This window comes from Neophocaena asiaeorientalis, unplaced genomic scaffold (genome assembly GCF_003031525.2).
Source record: "Neophocaena asiaeorientalis asiaeorientalis breed wild unplaced genomic scaffold, Neophocaena_asiaeorientalis_V1.1 scaffold124, whole genome shotgun sequence".
In the NCBI taxonomy this organism is placed as follows: domain Eukaryota; kingdom Metazoa; phylum Chordata; class Mammalia; order Artiodactyla; family Phocoenidae; genus Neophocaena; species Neophocaena asiaeorientalis.
In genome coordinates, this window is record NW_020174135.1 from 11733140 (window position 1) to 11753121 (window position 19982).

At 44.5% G+C, this 19982-nt stretch overlaps 1 protein-coding gene across 2 annotated transcripts; it reads right to left on the reverse strand.

The window, feature by feature from the left end:
• Window positions 1-232: 232 nt before the first annotated feature.
• LOC112406161 (serpin B8) lies at window positions 233-15991 on the reverse strand. Of its 2 annotated transcripts, XM_024754874.1 has the most exons (7): window positions 15660-15887; window positions 10317-10494; window positions 8908-9045; window positions 6573-6690; window positions 4506-4648; window positions 2371-2523; window positions 233-759 (listed from the first exon to the last, which is right to left on the reverse strand). In XM_024754874.1, exons 2-7 carry the CDS (start codon window positions 10482-10484, stop codon window positions 355-357), a joined length of 1125 nt encoding a protein of 374 aa, XP_024610642.1. In that variant the 5' UTR covers window positions 10485-10494; window positions 15660-15887; the 3' UTR covers window positions 233-354. The 2 variants fall into 2 exon arrangements, with proteins under 2 accessions (XP_024610642.1, XP_024610643.1); XM_024754875.1 differs by lacking the exon at window positions 8908-9045 and having other exon boundaries at window positions 15660-15991.
• Between the last annotated feature and the right edge of the window lie 3991 nt (window positions 15992-19982).

Genomic DNA, 19982 nt, shown 5'->3' on the forward strand with positions numbered 1-19982 from the left:
TCGTTAATGACTGTCTAGCACTTTATAATTTTCAGCGTAACAGTCTTGCTTATCTTTTGTTAATTATCATTCCTAAGAACATTATATTTTTAGTGCAGAATTAATTACATTTTCTAACTATTGCATTTTAGATGCATAAAAATGCAATTGACTCTTGTCTAATAATGATATTGTGTACTACTATAGCAGGTATTGCTCTTTATCAACCTATTAAATCCTCTCAACAACTCTGTGAGGGGGTCCTGTTATCATAATTACACTTTATTTTGGCATTCAAACCACCGCATCAATTTGGTCACAGGGAATTTGAAGTAAGGCAGGGTAGGCAGAGTGACGTACAACGACTGCACCTCTTTATGGAGAAGAGAACTTGCCACAGAACAAAATGCTGTTGGTTTCATGGTGCCTGATGAAGAAAAGGAAAGGGTGGTCTGCACAAAATCTTGGCTCAGTTCTGCTGCACCGGGAGTTCCTGACCACCGCGGTGGCCGCAGCTGCCTCCGTGCCCTCCTCGTTGACCTCTACAAAGCACTTGTGCACGACCTTGGACATGGGCACGTTCTTCTTGGCTGACATTCCAGAAAAGTCGGCCTTGGCTTCCTCAAAAGCATCAGTCATTCCTAAACTTCGAAGAAAAGCCTCCAAGTCATAACTCTCCTCCAGCTTTAATCTGGGAAGAAAAACTTGAACTTTATCCTTAGTCAGCTTTTCTGGATTTGTCCAGGCTCTGAACTTCTCATATGTAAGTGCCTTTTCCACCTGAAATAATGAAGAGTTAAATCTTAAAAGCTAGATGACAAGAGCCTGGTACCCATCCATCCCCCCACTCATTAACACCTCCACACACACGCGTGACCTGCAGCTAGATGGTGAGATCTAGTCCAAGACAATGTAAGGGATATTTCCTCTTATAAACACACCCGGATTTCCCCTCAAATTCTTGCATTTTCCTTGTTTTATGGACACAAGAGAAGAACAGTTAGAAAACACCTGAGACAAAGATAGGGTTTTATTTTTAACTATCTGTACCAAATTCATTTCAAGCGTTTTTTTAGTTTAGAAAATTCTCATAACCAATTGATTGTATTCATGCGAAACACTTTACCATGAGTTTGAGAACTTGTTCGACAAAAGGGAGACAAAGCATGGCTCAGAACTCTGATGGATGAAAAATGGGGAAATCAGGGATCATCTGAACGGGAAGGAAGACATGGATTCTGGGAAGGGGAGAGCAGCAATGGGGAATTCCACAGGACGATTGCTTCTGGCATCCTTGTTTGCCCTCTGCCTGCCCTGGAGTTTCAAAACCTACAAGACCCAGAACTCATTCTGTTTATCCACAGGGAAGAAATAAAGGAGGAAGAGGGGGCTTCCACTTGCGTCCCCACTTCCCTTCACCACCTGGAGTCCAGGTGAGTTCTCCTCTCCCGTGACAGCCGGGTTTGGATGTCAGCTCTATTCCTAGACTCTCCTAATTTTCTTCTCAAGTCGCCGTGACAGAGCTCATCCTTGACTTATGCCAGGACCTTCCTGATTCCATGGAGAAGCCAGGGAGATCAGGCAGGCCCTAGCCTCACAGCGGTGTGCTGGTGTGCAGGCGGTGGGCTGGAGCTGGCTTGTATCTCCGGTGAGAGTCAATTGTTAAACCCTCGGGAGCCTAAATTCAGCCACGGTGGGGGTATTTACACCACAGGAATCACTAAATATCATAATGCTTCCCCTCCACCCCAGAGAGCCAGATAACGAGCATACTATCACTCTTGTGCCTCCCACCCTACAAAGTTACTTTCCCCCATCCTGAACCCCCACTTTCCGTCACGGGAAGATGTCTTCCTCGTGTCTGAGATAAATTCCTCACCTGTACTTTAGACGCTTGCTCCTCAAGTTGGTCTATGACCAACGGCATCTGCATCACTTGGAATCTTGTTAGAAATGCACAATCTCAGGCCATAACTGCCCCCAGATCAAAGTCTGCATTTTAACAAGATCCCATTAGGTTCATACGCACATTAATGTTTGAGGAACACGGCCCAGATCCATTCTTATCCTTTTCCTGTCCTTTTGTTCAGTAATTATTGGGCTCTCAACTAGACCCTCCCTTCAAAATAAATAATAATGTTCTTATATTTTTGGAAGTCTCTCTTCTAAGCTTCATCAAAATTTGTCAATACCAGCAATTCCACTCCTAGTTGTACCCTCAACGGGAAATGCATACACATGTTCACCCAAAGACATGCAGCGGTGTTCACTTAGCACTCCTTAAAATAATCCTAAATTGGAAATTCCTCAAATGCTATCTGGTGGATGGACTTTTAAAAATGAGCTTAGCCTGGATCCATGGACACTCAGACTCATTGCCAAGGGGCTTACCACGGCGAGATCTGTGTTGTCATCAGGCAGTAAAATGAGCATGCCCAGCACCCCCTCCACGTAGGGCAGCTCCAGGACCTGGGCGTGCACCTCCTCCACATACCCCATTTTCAGTTTAGCTTGCTTGAACATCATCTGCACTGTCGTCTTCTCCTAATAAGAATACAACATGCAAATCAAATTACTGAGAAATAAGCGCAGTGCACTAAAAGGTATGTCTGGTCTGCAGAGTCCCTAGGTACATACTATTTCTATGCACTTACGCTGATTGATGTAAAGTCTTCATTGTTACACATTAGCGTGGAGTCTAACATTCTGTTGCCCCAGCAGATCAAGTATTATGAGGCGGGAGAGAATCAATTGATGGATATAGAGAGACACAAAACTATATTATTCTCAGAAGAAATTGTGGGGTTTTTTCTCTTTTGGGAAGATGGGTAGAGAAGCACTCCCAGGGACCTTTTAATTAAAAAATTATTTCTCGGGCTTCCCTGGTGGCGCAGTGGTTGAGAATCTGCCTGCCAATGCAGGGGACACGGGTTCGAGCCCTGGTCTGGGAAAATCCCACATGCCGTGGAACAACTAAGCCCGCGCACCACAGCTACTGAGCCTGCGCGTCTGGAGCCTGTGCTCCGCAACAAGAGAAGGCCGCGACAGTGAGACGCCCGCACAGCGCGATGAAGAGTGACCCCCGCTCACCGCAACTAGAGAAAGCCCTCGCACAGAAACGAAGACCCAACACAGCCAAAAATAAATTCATTAAAAAAATATATATCTAAAAAAAAAAATTATTTTTCCAAGTTAAGGGGAAATTTAACTAATATTCAGGTCTTTAGGCAGAAAGATCTGGTTGGAAAAGGTATATAGGCCAGAGGGAGTTATACTTTTTTTTTTCCCAATAAATTATTTATTTTTGGCTGCGTTGGGTCTTTGTTGCTGCGCGCGGGCTTTCTCTGGTTGCGGCGAGCGGGGGCTACTACTCTTTGTTGTAGTGCGCGGGCTTCTCATTGCGGTGGCTTCTCTTGTTGTGGAGCACGGGCTCTGGGCACGCGGGCTCAGTAGTTGTGGCTCACGGGCTTCGTTGCTCTGCAGCATGTGGGATCTTCCTGGACCAGGGCTCGAACCCATGTCTGCTGCATTGGCAGGCGGATTCTTAACCACTGCGCCACCAGGGAAGCCCCGGGAGTTATACTTCTATTCTGAAAACTTGCTCAACTAAATAACTGGCTTTATGGCCTTGCTTTTCTTGAAGGGGGAACCTTGATCAGATGTCTAGGGTCCACCATTTTTAAAGCTTGCATCAAATATATTCTAGATTTATAAATTTTTGTGTAATACGCTGTTATCAAGCGGATGGAGGTCAAATTCCAAGCTAACAGTTACTGACCCCAGCCGTTATTATATTCAAAAGTGAATGGAGAAAAGTGTTTTTAAAGTTAGGCATGTAATTCTAGAAATCAGATATACAACATGATGCTATAGTTAATAATACTGTATCAAATACTGGAAATTTGCTAAGAGGGTAGATTTCAGGTGCTGTCATCACAGAAAATACATGGTAACTATGTGAGGGAAAGATATTTTAATTAGCTTGACTGCGGTAATCATTTCACTATGTATATGTTTATCAAATCCTCACCTTGTACACCTTAAATATGTATAATTTTTATTTCTTAAGAAGTTCCAAGAATAAATAAAAACAAAGCTGGCCTGAACATTTGCTAACACTTTTTTTTCTTGTATTAGGAATTGTACAGCCATGAATTCTAAGGCAATAGATAGTCATAGTTGTCACTGACTGTTGCAAGAAAGTGTCTAAATACAACAGTGATAGTAAAATACAAACATAATTCCAAGGCTTAGAAGACAGTTTCTTTCAATCCAAATAACATGACCAGAGAGAGAAGATCGATTTGACCAAGGATCCAAAACCAAAATGATCCGTGTAACAATTATTTTAGTTTTTCTCTTTCCCATTCCAATAAGAGATATATAGGGGGCATGAAATTCCTTCAGAAATAATAAATTAAGAATCAAGACAGTGTGAAATAAATTATGTTTTTCCATTCACTCACAACGTTTCCCAGAGTATTACTTTAGAAAGTAGCTGTATATCTGCAAAATTATGCCCCTACCTTGTTGGTTTTAAAGGTCATTCCCCTCGTGTGCTTTCTGTCAAATTGCTCGTCCCACTTTCCTTTGAAATAGGTTGCATTCACGAGGACCAGCTTAGTCAGAGGACCGATTGCCCCAGCCCCCAGTATCTCTGAAATCTTTCCTGTAAAGAGTATGAGAGAAAGTTATTGCTATTGGGGGAGAATAAACATTCTTTTACAAAAGTTCTCTTGACACTGAAAGCCGAGGCTTGGTGGAGAAAAGGCTGGATCCTGTTGTTCCGGCTGCCTGAGGAATCGGGGTGATGGTGTTTCATTCTGTGCACACATACAGCGTAGTGTTTATCCTTAAACAACAGTCTTGAAGCAGGCAGGTCAACGATCATCTTGCCCTCAATTTATAGATGTAGAAATTCAGGATCAGAGTATTTGCCTGACTTTTTGCCAAGGTCACATAGGCGACCAAGTGGTTGAGCTGAGAAAATAACCCAAGAGTCTCGATTCCATCCGTAAGCTTCTCGACCTTGGCACCATAATTTCTCAGCCACGCCACTACTGGCATTTTAGGTCACATAATTCTTTGTTTGGGGGATGGTCCTATGCGTTTAGGATGTTTAGCCAGTATCGCTTCCCCCAACTATGACAACTGAAAATGTCTTCAGTTATGGCCAGATATCCCCTAGAGGTTGATTCTGGTTAAGAATCATTGCTCTGTGCCCACCTTCAAGTCTCATTTAGGTGAGAAGAGGCTTCCAAAGGATGGGGATACAGATCTGTAAATGGGAGAAGGCAGCTTCCTGGAGGGAGGGAATGGGGCAAAAGAATTAGGGGGATGCAATAAAGGGGCCCGAATTGAGTTGTCCAATGAGAGCGGAGACAAGGTGATCCCCAACCTCCCCTCCAGCTCTGCTATTCTGGGAAACCTTGGGTGGTCAACCTGGTGGAAGGAAGGGTGTGAGCAGCCGTGGAGGGGGAAGTGGGTGGTGGAGGGAGGGTGAGGTGTGGAGAAGCTTCTGGCTTCCCTAGGTGACTCAGTGCTGCTAGATCAACTGGAGAGCCAGAGACCACTACACACGTGACGTACGAAAATATCAACGTGAAAGGCTCTTCCCTTCCGATGGTCGTTGGCTGCCTGTGTGATCACGGGTACTGTGGCTGCCTGACGCGCAGTGGATGCGCCATAAGATGGAACGGATGGAATAATGAGTGCCAGGCGGGCACGTGAACAAACGAGTGACGTAACCTCCCCTCCTGCTGACGTCTCTAAATTACGTGCTGAGTACTTAGAGTTCTGAAAAGCACGTCCTTTTCCTCTGCACTCTGAGAACTGGCAGAAATGTTTCTGCTGAGACAATGTATCTGGACAGGGCACCCTGTATGCTCCACATTAGCTGCACTTCCAGGATCTGGAGCAAATTCAGAAAAGCAAACATAGCCACAGCCAAGTTCAGAGGGCAGGAGAGGGCTGTGGATGAACTAGAGCAGCTCACATCACCACCGGGAGGTGACATGAAACGTTGTCCCACCTCAGCTATAATCTACATGGAATGTCCTCCCGCCCTTAGAGCACGGCGGTGTCCTCGCAGGTAGAAGTTAAATGGGGCACCAAAGAGGAAGCATTTTTCGGGGATGTTCCATTACCTTCCAGAGGGGAGGGCATCTGAGAGACTAACATTAGGTTTAAGCATTTTTCAGAAATCACCACTTCGTAAGCCCAAGAAAAATATCAGAATTGCATCAATGGCCTGAAAGCCCAGCAAACACACATAAACAGACTACTGGTTACAGGGTCACAGTGGCCACCCGTGGAGGTCACATCCCAGGTTACAGGGTCACAGTGGCCACCCCGTGGAGGTCACATCCCAGGTTACAGGGTCACAGTGGCCACCCGTGGAGGTCACATCCCAGGTTACAGGGTCACAGTGGCCACCCGTGGAGGTCACATCCCAGGTTACAGGGTCACAGTGGCCACCCGTGGAGGTCACATCCCAGGTTAGAGTCACAGTGGCCACCCGTGGAGGTCACATCCGGCAATCTCAGCTCTGTGTCCCTCATAACACCACATCTCCTGAAATGAAAATCTCTCACCTTCAGTCTTCTCTGTCACCCAGTCATTTACGTGTTTCCTGCATTCTTCAGTGTCTTTAGAAAAGTTCAGTTCCTCCAGGTCTGCCTGATAGAACTTCTGGCAGGATTCCTTAAAAGCCTACAAATGCAAAATACCTAGTTTGGCCATATTCTACTTGTCAAAGTTTCCTAAAAGTGTGAAAACATTTCTTAACGTGTTTCTAGCACAAATGCTTGCACAGGGCACCCTGTACTTTAAGACTCATTTATGCAATTAATCAAAATGTATAGACTGCTGGCTTTGTGCCTGGTACTGTGCCAGGTGCTGGACACCAGGGTGAAGACATGACCTTGGACCTGAGGTGGCTCATAGTCTGTTGAGGGAGAAACATATACACACTATAATTACAATTTTATTTATTTATTTTTTTTGCAGTACGTGGGCCTCTCACTGCTGTGGCCTCTCGCGTTGCGGAGCACAGGCTCCGGATGCGCAGGCTCAGCGGCCATGGCTCACGGGCCCAGCTGCTCCGCGGCATGTGGGATCTTCCTAGACCGGGGCCTGAACCCGTGTCCCCTGCATCGGCAGGCAGACTCCCAACCACTGCGCCACCAGGGAAGCCCCTACAATATGTTTTGAGAATATAGACGGCGGCAGCCATGCACAAAACAGCCCGTGAATATTCCTGTCAAACGCTTAAACTCCATACTGACTTTCTGTTTGATTTTGTCTCCCCTACTAGGTGGTCTAACCCTCTTTTACTCATTTTTGTATCATCAGCACCAACCACAGTGTCCGAAACATCCTTAGGGAATGACTGGGAGGCTCCATTGTAGAACTAGATTATCAACAAATCTTACAGGTCCTCCAGGAGTGGAATCATTGTGTGTGTGTGTGTGTGTGTGTGTGTGTGTGTGTGTGTGTGTGTGTGTGTAGGGTATTAGGGAAAACAGTGACAAGGGATGAGCCATGGAATATAAGTTGGGATAAAATCAAGAAGGTTGTTATATGCAATACATTAAAACCCAAGGATAACTCACCTCATGAAAACTTGTTTTCTGATATAATGTGCCTGGCAATGGGCTCCCATCCTCCGCCCATCTCCTGTTCTCAAACATTTTAGCTTCTACAGAAGAAAGAAGATGTAGAGAGAAGAAGGACCCAAGCAACCAAGAAAACTGGAGAATAGTTCCTGTGTCCCCAGTATTCCCCAATTACAGTATTCAAAGGTCAGTCTGATATTCAAAAATGAATATCAATTAACCAGGAGATTCCTGGAATCACTAGTGCTTATCCTAGAAAACCTAACTAGCTGAGGGATCCAGAATCATCTCCAATAATATTTAAGCCCAGAGCAGGCAACCTCCACAGGGTAGCACCCAACAGCAGCTAGAACACGATTATATCTGAGTCTAACAAAATAACCCTTGGAAGTGCTGGCCAATAAGATGGCCGGACTTGTCCTGATCATTTCATTAATCTTAAGATAGCATCACTCTGCATATTATGTGGCATAATTTTTTGGACTTCACTTATTGAACAATGGCAGGCTTTTACTGGACTAGGGAACTTTGGAATTATATGTTGCAGTAAATAGGAACTACCCAGGTTCAAAACCTTATTTTTTATGAACAGATTTTAATTTTAGAAAGATTATTCTGTCAGTAGTGTGAAAAGACTAGGCTGAATTTGGAGAGACCCATTAGGAAACAATTAAAGTAATAGTGTAGAAGATGTGAGAGTCTGGACCCAGGCAATGGCGGTGGTGATTCAGAAGACGGGACAAATTTAAGAGACTTTGCAAGGCCAGCTCCACAGAAACAGCCCAACAATCAGAGATGAGACCAGGGGATGGCGAGAGTGATGTGGTCACTGAGAAGGGGATCAAGGGGGAGAGGCAGGTCTGGGTGCAGGAAGATGGACAAATTGAAATTGACATCTGGGAAGATATATCAGAGACAATACTTTTTCAAAGGACACAATTCAGAAGCAATCATAAAATTCAAAATTACATTTACAAAATATAATTCTAAACACTTTTTTTTTTTTTTTTTTTTTTTGTGGTACATGGGCCTCTCACTGTTGTGGCCTCTCCTGTTGCGGAGCACAGGCTCCGGACACGCAGGCTCAGCGGCCATGGCTCACGGGCCCAGCCGCTCCGCGGCATGTGGGATCTTCCCGGACCGGGGCACGAACCCGCGTCCCCTGCATCGGCAGGCGGACTCTCAACCACTGTGCCACCAGGGAAGCCCAAAGCACATTTTTAAGGCAGCAGAGTTACACTTTATCTCTGCTCTCCTGTAGTTTCTGTATTATTTTCAATTTCTTTTTCATCAGTGTGCGAACACTACTTACTGGCAGGAAATCACATGTCTTTTCCCCAAAGAGTCTGTTGGCAGTTCTGAGCAAGTACTGAGGGCCAGATTTGTTCAATTCCATGAGAAGTGACTGGAATCCTTGGTGAATATCTCCACCTTTGTTCAAACAAAGTGCCTGGTAATAGAAGACGAGAACGGCAACTTTTGACATGCCATTTCTCCCCCAAACAGCTATTTCCAAACAAATTTCTACACTGAAAATCACCGAGAATCCTATTTTAAAATGAGTTTTGTTTAACCGTCTAGCACAGGGTTCCTCAACCTGGCAGTATAGACTTTGGGGGCCACATACTTTGTTGGGAGGCTATCCTGCACATCCTAGGATATTTAGCTGCATTTTTGGCCTCTGCTCACTAGATGTCAGTAGCACCTCTTGGTTATGACCACCAACTCTGTCCAGACTTTGTCAACTGTTCCAAGGAGGAAAAATCGCCCCCAGGTGGAAAGCCCTGCTCTAGCAGATTTATCTATGCCAGGAAGACAGCACGTAATAACTCAGGAGGGAGACAGAACAGAACAAACAGGTAGCGGGAATGACCCACAGAAGACAAGATGAGCAGAAATGTTTCATTAGCAATTCCACAGAAGTCCTCCAGACCAGACTGTGACTTAAATGTCAGGTCAGAGTGAGAATCAAGGCTGTTCCCTTATCTCCCAACAACCCCAGTCCAAAGCCTCATTCCTCCAGGAAGCTGGAAGAAAGAGCCACCAGGGATTCAACTGTGGCCGTGGACACGCTTCTGGGAGGTGTCTGCGCACCCCACTATTAGTGGGAACGTGATGTGTATATGACAGTTTTCTGGGATACATTCACCAGACAGTCAAAGAAACTGAGACATAAATAGGGGAAGGTCTACTTTCCTAAAGTAATATCCACCACTTCATTGGTAGCTAAGGGCACATATAACCCATTTCAGATCAATCAGATAATATATTCCCTCTAAAAAACTCCAGAAGATGTAAGTCCTCATTTGTGTTGCATTCGTCTTCCATTTATGCATAATTGTACACTAGAAACAACCGATTTAACAAAAAGGTTCATTTACACAGTTGCATTTCAATTTGAAATACAATGTTAGCAAAAGTTTAAAATAGAACAAAGTGGAAATTCTTGGCCTTTTTGTGGAACAGAATTTTAGTTCACCTTTCTTATCAAAGATGCAGAAAATAATGTAGTGACTTGATTTCTCCCATGAAAACTAGCAGGAGATTCCATCTTACACAATTCACCTTTCTACCCATGTCTGCTTTCTCTCCACCACGGTGCCCCTCCCACCTCCCAGCCTCACTGGCTTCCATCAGCTGGAGTGAAGGATGAACAGACCAGCTCTATGAAAGCACAGAGGAAGCCCGCCCTTGGTCTTCCTTTGTGGTGGGCACGCATACCTGGGACATCTGCGCCGCAGTGTTTCCTTTGGCCCCCATTAAGACCATGGTCAGGGCAGAGGAGAGGCTCAGGGGAGAGAAGAACACGTTTCGCAGGTTGTCCTTTTCACCCAGCAGTTTTAATAAGTTGATAGCAAAAGTGCCATTTGCTTCACAGAGATCATCCATCAGTGAAGGTCTGTACCCAAAGCACAACACAGAAGCACATTAGCCATGCCCTCCACTAGCCACTGCGCACTAGTCACTAGTCACACCTCCACCCCAGTCTGTGGACACTGGGTATGGCCAGCAGAATGACTGCATCCCCAAACATCCATGTTGAATCTCCAAAACCTGTGACGATGTTATCTTACATGGCAATAAGGACTTGGCGGATGTGACTGAACTAAGGATCTTGAGATGGAGTCACCTGGATCATCAGGTGGGTTCAGTGTAATCACAGGCTTCTTATAAGAGGAAGGCAGGAGGGTCAGAGCCAGAGAAGGAGAAGTGAGGATGGACGCAAAGGTCAGGACGGTGTGGAGACACAGAACGCAGGCAGCCTCTGGGAGCTGCACAAGGCAAGGGAACGGACTCTGCCCTAGAGCCTCCAGACTTAAAATGTAGCTCTGCCAATATCTTACGGACTTCCGACCTCCAGAACTGTAAGATAAATCCCCCTATTACTAATAGTTCTTCAGTTTGCTGTCTCTGGCATAATTTATAAGCAATGTTCTATGAATTATAATATACTATAAATAAAAATGACATTTCTGTCACGATGTCCCATGAAAACAGCTGGATGGATTTCAACAGATTTTGGAGGGTTTTTCTGGGATGGTCTGCCCTAAAATGTGGGCTCCTGGGAAGACACGAAATTTACTTTAAATCAGAAGGACTCGAAAACAATACACCATTTTCCACCGGAGCTGTTGAAACTGGGCTGGAAGCTGTGAAGGGAGCCCCTGGGCATGGAGGTAGAACATGAAGCCCAAATCTCCAGTCATCAGATGCACACTTTGAATCAGGCACTAATTCTGGATCCAGGCTTCACTTTCCCCACCAGCTTGACTAAACTTTAGACAAGCTTCTTCCTGCCTCTGGTGCCTGACCTCTCTTTCCTTAGAGCACTTACTTTAGGCAATTTGTCATCATAAGTTCTTCCTCTGCTCCTTTGAGATGTAAACATTTTGAAAAGCCTCTTTCCTATTCTACAGCCCAAGACAATCCTTCTCAAGTCCCTAGCAGCCATCCCTTTAAAATGTAATTGTCAAGGAAGATCGTCTCCGTGGGACGGTGGGAGCAAAATCGCAGCAGGCACCTTGCTGCACGTTGTGAAAAGCTTTTGCAGCATATTAATTTTTATACTTTTAGAAAAATCTTATAAATGCTGCATTTATTTCTATTAAACCTTCTAGAAACCTGGGCTGCTAGTCAGTAAATTACTAAAGTTTATCAGCTCATCTTGTTTTCCCTGAATCTCTCTGCTGTTACAGTTGAAAACATTTTGGAAAATAAAAGCACAAATCATCACCCATAATCCCATGATGCTATAAGCTATTTTTTCTATTATGCTATCTTTTTTTCAATTGGTATGTATATTTGTAACTCAAAAATTGTAAAGCTACACAAGAAAAATATGTTCCAATTTGGAAAATTAGCAAACAAGAAAAGTACTGGAAACTCCACCTAGAGATAAGGGTCATCATGCATGCGCTCATTTTTATAAACAGATGGGCCATTCCCTGGTCCTCCTTCTTTCAGTACCCCAGTGGACTAGAAGGGCCTCCTGCAGCAGTCTTGAAAGTATATTTCATTTAGACTTGGAGCGGGTGGGTCTTCTGGGCCTCAAGGGCAGGAGGGGAAAGTGGGTGGGGAACACAACTGTTTTAACTGGAGCCTCTTCACTGTTGAATGGTTCCTTTGAAGCTTCATCCTAAGATATTTTTTTCAAGAGGAGATGTCTCTGGTTTAAAAGAAAAAAAAAGGGTGGTGGGAAAAAAAAAAAAGAAACGGTGTGAAGTTCACACTCTAAATATAAAAGCCCAAACCAGTGCACATTCTTTAAAGTTTGAAAAAGAATGTATTAAAACGTCAACCAGGGGCTTCCCTGGTGGTGCAGTGGTTGAGAGTCCGCCTGCCGATGCAGGGGACACGGGTTCGTGCCCTGGTCCGGGAGGATCCCACATGCCGCGGAACGGCTGGGCCCGTGAGCCATGGCCCCTGAGCCTGCGCGTCCGGAGCCTGTGCTCCGCAGCAGGAGAGGCCGCAGAGGTGAGAGGCCCGCGTACCACAAAAAAAAAAAAACGTCAACCAAGAAAATACAACAATGGCACAGTTTGAAAACAGTGCTCTATACTTAATAGGTCATTTAATAGAGGACACAGTGTTAAGTTCCTCACTGCCCTCACTTCAATAAGTCCCTCCAGAGCCGTCAGCTGAAGGGCTTGAACCCGAAGGCTGCAAGGGTCAGAAGACTGATGTGTCTGCAGTGGGCAAGTCCCACCGCAGAGCAAGCCTCAGCCTGCCTCCAGGCCACTTCTCACCCCACATTTCCTCACCTTACACTTGAGGATGTTTCGGAAAATAAAAACCTAGGAGCCAGGAGGGATATTCAAACTTGATAGCACTGCGCCTACCAGAAGGTGGCACCAAAGAGACTCAAAGAAGGAAAGAATCAGGTAAACTGGAGATGAAAGACAGGAATAAATTTGGATTTGATCTTACATGAACATAAGAGTTTTGACCTGTGGACTGAAATAAAAAATGCACAATGGGAGATTAAGTCGTGAGCTAAGTTTTATTCGGGAGTCTTACTGAGGACTGTAGGCTGGGAGACAGCCTCTCAGAGAGCTCTGAGGAGGTAGGGGGAGAAGCAAGATTTTAGGGAATGCACGCAGTCAGACATACATATCAGTAAAGGGTTACTGCTAGTCACGAGTACCAGATGTCTCAGTTAGTGATTTTAGTGCTTTCCTACGTAGGAGAAGTGCAAGAATCTGGGTTCATTAAAATTTTTTCCTGTGATACCTCTCTCTAAGGAGGCTGTTTTCCCAAAGCACAGAGTGTCTCATCCTGTTTTTCATCCCGAATTCTTTTCAGCGTGCACTGTAGGTCAGTGACTGCAATGGCTAACGACTTGATCCTTGTAGAACTGGATGGCGGGCAACGTTCTTTGTTTTACAGGAACCAGGGTGAAGCAGACATAAGCTTGGGCTAATGGGTGTGAGTGTGTGTGTGTGTATGTAGTTGTCCAATCTGAAAAGGCAAAGGAATGAACTGGAATATCACATCAATTTCCTCTTTACATTGTAACTGCTCTTAAATGTAAATGTCTATTCCTGGTTTCTTCCATATTGCCTCTTTCTTCATCTCATTTCCTCACCTCCATTCCTTTTCAACATCCAGGAGCTGGTCAGCCGCAGAGTACTTCCTATCAGCATCTCACCCCCAGCACTGACACACCGTCGCACACACACACCAGTGCACCTCTCAGATGCGCCCCAGTTCACACCAGTGAAAAGATTTTATTTCCAGCCAGTAAAATGGATTGGCATTAAACTCGTTTTCCTTTTACAGGTGAACAAACAAGGTCAGAACAATTAAATACTGTCCTCAGGTCTCAGAAAAAACTGACAGATTCAGCCACAAAAGCAAGCCTTCTGCTTCCAAGTTGTCCCTCGGTATCCATGGGGGATTGGTTTCAGGACCCCCGTGAATACCAAAATCCAAGGATGCTCAAGTCCCTTATATAAAATGGTATAGTATTTGCTCATAACCTACACACATCCTCTTGTATACTTTAAACCAGCTCTAGATTACTTACAATCCCTAATACAATGTAAATGCTACGTAAATAGTTGCCAGAGGGTGCAAATTCAAGTTTTCCTTTTTGGAACTTTCTAGAATTTTTTTCAAATACTTTCCATCTGCTTCTGGTTGAATGTGCAAGTGCAGAACCAGTGATAGAGGGGAGGGCCGACTGTACTCAGCATCATTCTCTCCTGGGGGCCTTGAATGCCTGTCATCTCCCTGCTCCACTCCCCCATCCCATACTCTCATCCCAAAGTGAATCTGTTCAAAGAGCACTTATGTCCAATTGTCCTTATATGATTTTGAAGAAAAAAAAAAAAACAAATGCCATAATTCCTGACTGGGAGCTCCCACCCTTGGGGAGATACACATGCATGAATGCATGGTTTCCAGCTGGCTGTGCACTCCATACCAAGAAAACCAACAAAGTGCTAAGGAAGCCCACAGTAAAGCAGAATGAATTCGCTTTAGGAGTTCAGGAGAAGGGAAACAGGACTGGTTAGGAGCTCCTGAAGGTGGTGAAAGAGGGAGGTGAATGTTAGGGCTGTGGCTGCGGGATAGGCAGGTACAAAGAATGTAGAGGAAGGCCATGGTTTGTGCGGGGGCCCAGGGCCCTGGGTGGGTGTGTCTCCTGTGAGAGAACTGATGCGTGAGGCAGGAGGGGCCCCTCACGCCAGGTTTAAAGGTTTGGACTTGAGCTATGGTATGGAAAGCCAGAAACGGTTTTCAAACAAATGCTATACCTAAGTTTTAGAAAAATATTGCGTCTCACCATTTGGTGGGTAAAAAGGCTGTAGACCCTGCCGGTAGACCACTGCCATAGACCAGGGACTGCCTAATACAGAGGAAATTTCTGCACTAAAGACTAGAAGATAAAGAATGAGAAGTTGGAGGAAGTGGAGGAGAACAAGAGGAGGGGAGGCGCAATAAGCTGGATCGCAGAGGGGACAGGGACTTGTGCTGTAGGTGGCATTGACCCAGCACCTCTGCGAACTTGCCCAAGGCTCCATGCAAACTCCGGGCGGGGAAGCAGTGGGCGCCACAGTCTTCCTGCTGACCCTGCGGTCCTCCCACTCACTCTCTCCAAAGCTCCCGCCCATCCATCTCCGGGAACCGCCGCCCAGGCTCGGGTTCCCGGCCACGCCCGCACTGCCAGCAAATGGCAGCGCAGCGGCGGCGGCAGGCCGCTTGGCCCTTCCACTCCGGAGACTACCCTCTGACCCAGGGCGGGTCTGCCCACCGCGCGCCTGTGCTCGGGTCTCGGAGCCCGGTCCTTGGAGACTCACTTTCGAGCCCCAGACAAAGCGGGCCGGGGGCCCAGGGTATGGCAGGGGCCAGGGCGACCCCAGCCCCGCAGGTCTCCTGCCCGGATACCTCCTGCCGTCGTTCCCCTAGTCCTCTCCTCCTCCTTTCCCAACCCCTGCGTCTGCCTCTGGCCTCCCTTCCTCGCCTCCTCGCCCCCTTCCTCCCTTCCTCTCTCCGCAGGAACTCTAGGCTAGAGGCGGCCGCCGTGGGAACCTGAGGGCTCGGGAGCCCTCCCAGCCCTGGTACCTGGGAGATTCCCGCTGTTGCTGCGGCCGCTGCTATTCCAGCTTGGTGGATGCTTCACGTCCGCTTTGCTTTCGGGCCGGCTTCCGGCGGTGACTCAGAGCACCGGCAGATGGCGCTGCCCTGTGCAGTCTCTGACTCCTCACTCCCAGGCTGGACTTCCGGGCGGAGGCTGAGGCTCGCGCGCACCCTCCTGCCGCGGCCTGAGAGCAGACGGCTTGGCGGGGGAGGCAAGTAACCCGTCCCCTGAGGGTGTTTGGGGAAGACTTAGCCAATTGGGGCATTGGTTTGTTTTCCTGGGTTAGTACGCGTGTACGCAAGAGCAGCTTCAGAATCGGAACTCCACTTTGAAAATTAACTAAAAGCAAAACCAGAGGTTAAAGCTTCCTAAAGCCAGTGGTTTCCAAACTGTTTTGGTAGGACGTCCCATCAAAACAATTTTTAAGCATGCGTCTCCACTATCGAATTTACATGTGCTTTATGCTAAATACTAATATATTATGCACGCTACAAAACACGTAAACAAAAAATTTTAAGATAAAAACACATAAAAACACTTTTATTAGAAGTACATTTTTGTGCTTACCAAAATTATTTTAAAATTTAATGAGATCAATGTAATTGAATATATGTTTGCCTGTTTTAATCTTAGTTTAAAGCTTTGAAATACAGTAATTTTTTTTTTTTTTTTTTGAAATACAGTAATTTGAAGACCTGGTTTAAGTTCAGTTTATTTCTAAACTTGGATTGATAGCTATCATAAGAAAAGGCTTCTCAGGAAATGGGTTGATTTAAAAATGGAATAAAGCCATCATTAGTTGTACTTACTAAACACTGACATTTGATTTTCATCCACATACTAATTATGCAAAGATTTCTGGTTAAAATCTAACTGGTAAAAATCTCTTTATCCTCTTGAAAATCATTTGTTCTTGCAAACCAAAATTTTTAAACCATCATATTTTAAATATTTTTGACAGTTTGAAGCCCACCAAATCTTTTCTCTTTCTAAGATTTTAATGAAGTTTAGAAAATTATGTTTCCAAGTTTTTAAGTGCCCAAATATGAAATTGTTAATATCTTTTTAGCAATAAAATCATATAATGGAAAATATCCCTATAGATGATCTCAAAATAATCAGTCTACACTCTTTCAAAAGCAGTTGATTTCTCATTCATAGGTAAGATGTACCTTTACCTAAAGGCAATCGACTCTTTATTTTGAAGAATACTTGCTAAATTTTGTACTACTAATTAGCCACTTAGGATCACAGAAAAGTTCACCACATTTGGAGCACCAGACTTTAAAAAAAATATGTAAGTAATTAACCTCTTTTTTAAAGTACTTTGGTATGAAATAATAAGCAAGCCTCATTGTTTTTCAAAAGCTATCAATGGTTGCTATACTGCTTATTAAAAAATATTGTAAAAGTTCTACTTTTAATGTTCTAGGTTGTTGTTTTTAATCACAGTAATACCATCTGGTAGCATGCATCCTTTGCAATACCTTGCCCACAGAAGACACGTGAGGACGCAACTCTCAAGCCTCTGCATTATGAAACAGTGGGTCTAGTGCCTGTGCACAGGTTCAAAGAGCCAAGTTGAAGTTCAAATCCAAGTAACTATCCCTGACCCAAAAGTCTGTGCAGTTCCGCTTCTAGAGGGGAACTGAGAAGGCTAATTAGGAGTCAGAGATAAATGGAGACCCCCCAGTCTAGAGCATCACAGAACAATTCTGACGAGTATCCTTGCCATCTCAGGTTTACACTGGGTCAGAGAGTTCCTACTCTGGAAAAGCTTAAAGTAACCACAGCCCTGACACATCATTAACTAAACATGAATGGGATAAAGATCATATAGGGATTAGTTCTCCTGGTCTCTGACAGATAGTGGCAAAGAGAGTATCTTTCCTCTTTACTCCCAATAATGGAGGGGTGGCCCGTGGTCCCCTTCACTGGGCCTACCATATCTCTACCCCTTCTGTTTCAAGGAAAGTAGACTTCTTTCTTCTCTAGGACATGGTTCCATTAGTCATCTCCTGTAACTTTATCTCTTTTACTTCTTTGGAGTCTTCTTATCTCATAAATATACTCAGTCTCTCCCATATTAACACAAACAAATAAACACAAAGCCCCACAACTTCCTTACTTCTATACTCTGTAGCTACTACCCTGCTTTTCCATCCTTCCATTCACAGTCAAGTTTTTTTTGATAGTTTTGTTTTTCCTGGCAACAAAGGAGATTAACAGACCGTGATTATTATTTTTTTTTACATCTTTATTGGAGTATAATTGCTTTACAATGGTGGGTTAGTTTCTGCTTTATAACAAAGTGAATCAGTTATACATACACATATGTTCCCATATCTCTTCCCTCTTGCGTCTCCCTCCCTCCTACCCTCCCTATCCCACCCCTCCAGGTGGTCACAAAGCACCGAGCTGATCTCCCTGTGCTATGCGGCTGCTTCCCACTAGCTATCTATTTGACAATTGGTAGTGTATATATGTCCATGCCTCTCTCTCACTTCGTCCCAGTTTACCCTTTCCCCTCCCCATATCCTCAAGTCCATTCTCTAGTAGGTCTGTGTCTTTATTCCTGTCTTACCCCTAGGTTCTTCATGACATTTTTTTGCTTAAATTCCATATATATGTGTTAGCATACGGTATTTGTCTTTCTCTTCCTGACTTACTTCACTCTGTATGACAGACTCTGGGTCTACCCAGCTCATTACAAATAGCTCAATTTCATTTCTTTTTATGGCTGAGTAATATTCCATTGTATATATGTGCCACATCTTCTTTATCCATTCATCTGATGATGGACACTTAGGTTGTTTCCATCTCCTGGCTATTGTAAATAGAGCTGCAATGAACATTTTGGTAATTGACACTTTTTGAATTATGGTTTTCTCAGGGTATATGCCCAGTAGTGGGATTGCTGGGTCATATGGTAGTTCTATTTGTAGTTTTTTTAAAAACCTCCATACTGTTCTTCAACAGCGGCTGTATCAATTTACATTCCCACCAACAGTGCAAGAACTTCCTAATTCAGTCTTGGCAGGTTGTGCGTATCTAAGAATTTGTCCATTTCTTCCAAGTTGTCCATTTTATTGGCATAGAGTTGCTTGTAGTAACCTTTCATAATCTTTTTTTATTTCTGCAGTGTCAGTTGTTACTTCTCCTTTTTCATTTCTAATTCTATGGATTTGAGTCTTCTCCCTTTTTTTCTTGATGAGCTGGCTAATGGTTTATCAATTTTTGTTTATCTCTCAAAGAACCAGCTTTTAGTCTTATTGATCTTTGCTATCATTTCCTTCATTTCTTTTTCATATATTTCTGATCTGATTTTTATGATACCGGCCTGGTGAGTGTCGGTCGGCCCCAATCCTCTCTGCGGGAATCTCTCCGCTTTTCCCTCCGCATGCCTGTTGCTGTGCTCTCCTCCGCGTTACCGAAGCTCCCCCCTCCGCCACCCGCAGTCTCCACCCGCGAAGGGGCTCCTAGTGTGTGGAAACGGCTCCCTCCCACTGGTGCAGGTCCCGTCCCTATCCTTTTGTCTCTGTTTATTCTTTTTTATTTTGCCCTACCCAGGTACGTGGGGGGTTTCTTGCCTTTTGGGAGGTCTGAGGTCTTCTGCCAGCGTTCAGTAGCTGTTCTGTAGGAGTTGTTCCACGTGTAGATGTATTTCTGGTGTATCTGTGGGGAGGAAGGTGATCTCCGCGTCTTACTCTTCCGCCATCTTCCCGGAAGCTCTCAACAGACCGTGATTATTATCTATTGTTCTAAGGTCTGTTAATCTTCTAAAAAGATAGGCTATATACATTTGCACTAAGGGAGGAAAACAAATATAATCAGCAAATACTTTAAGCCTCATTATTGAAAAAGCCTGATACGCATGTGCACACACAGGTACATGTGTCTCCAAGATGACTGCACTTTATTTTGCAATCATTCCTTGCACTGACATCCACTTTGAGTTCGTTTCTCCCACCAGTTTGTAAGCTCCATGACTCCAAGAGACTGGACACCAGAGTCTGTTTTTGTTCAGAAGTGTAGTCTTCCAGTAACAATAATTCTCACAAAGAAACAAAGAGCACCAGTAAGAGTAGCTACGTAGGTAAATATGTATAAAAGACAGCATAAGTTTATCCTTGTTAGTAACTTTTCCTTCTATGTGATTTAAAAGATAGCTGCATAAAGTAATAATTATGAAACTGTTCATGGGCTTATAATTCATAAAGGTGTATAGTTGTAGGACAATAATAACATAAAGAAAAGAAGAGGAAAAGGAGTGATACTGAAATAGAAAAAAAATTGGAGAAAATAAA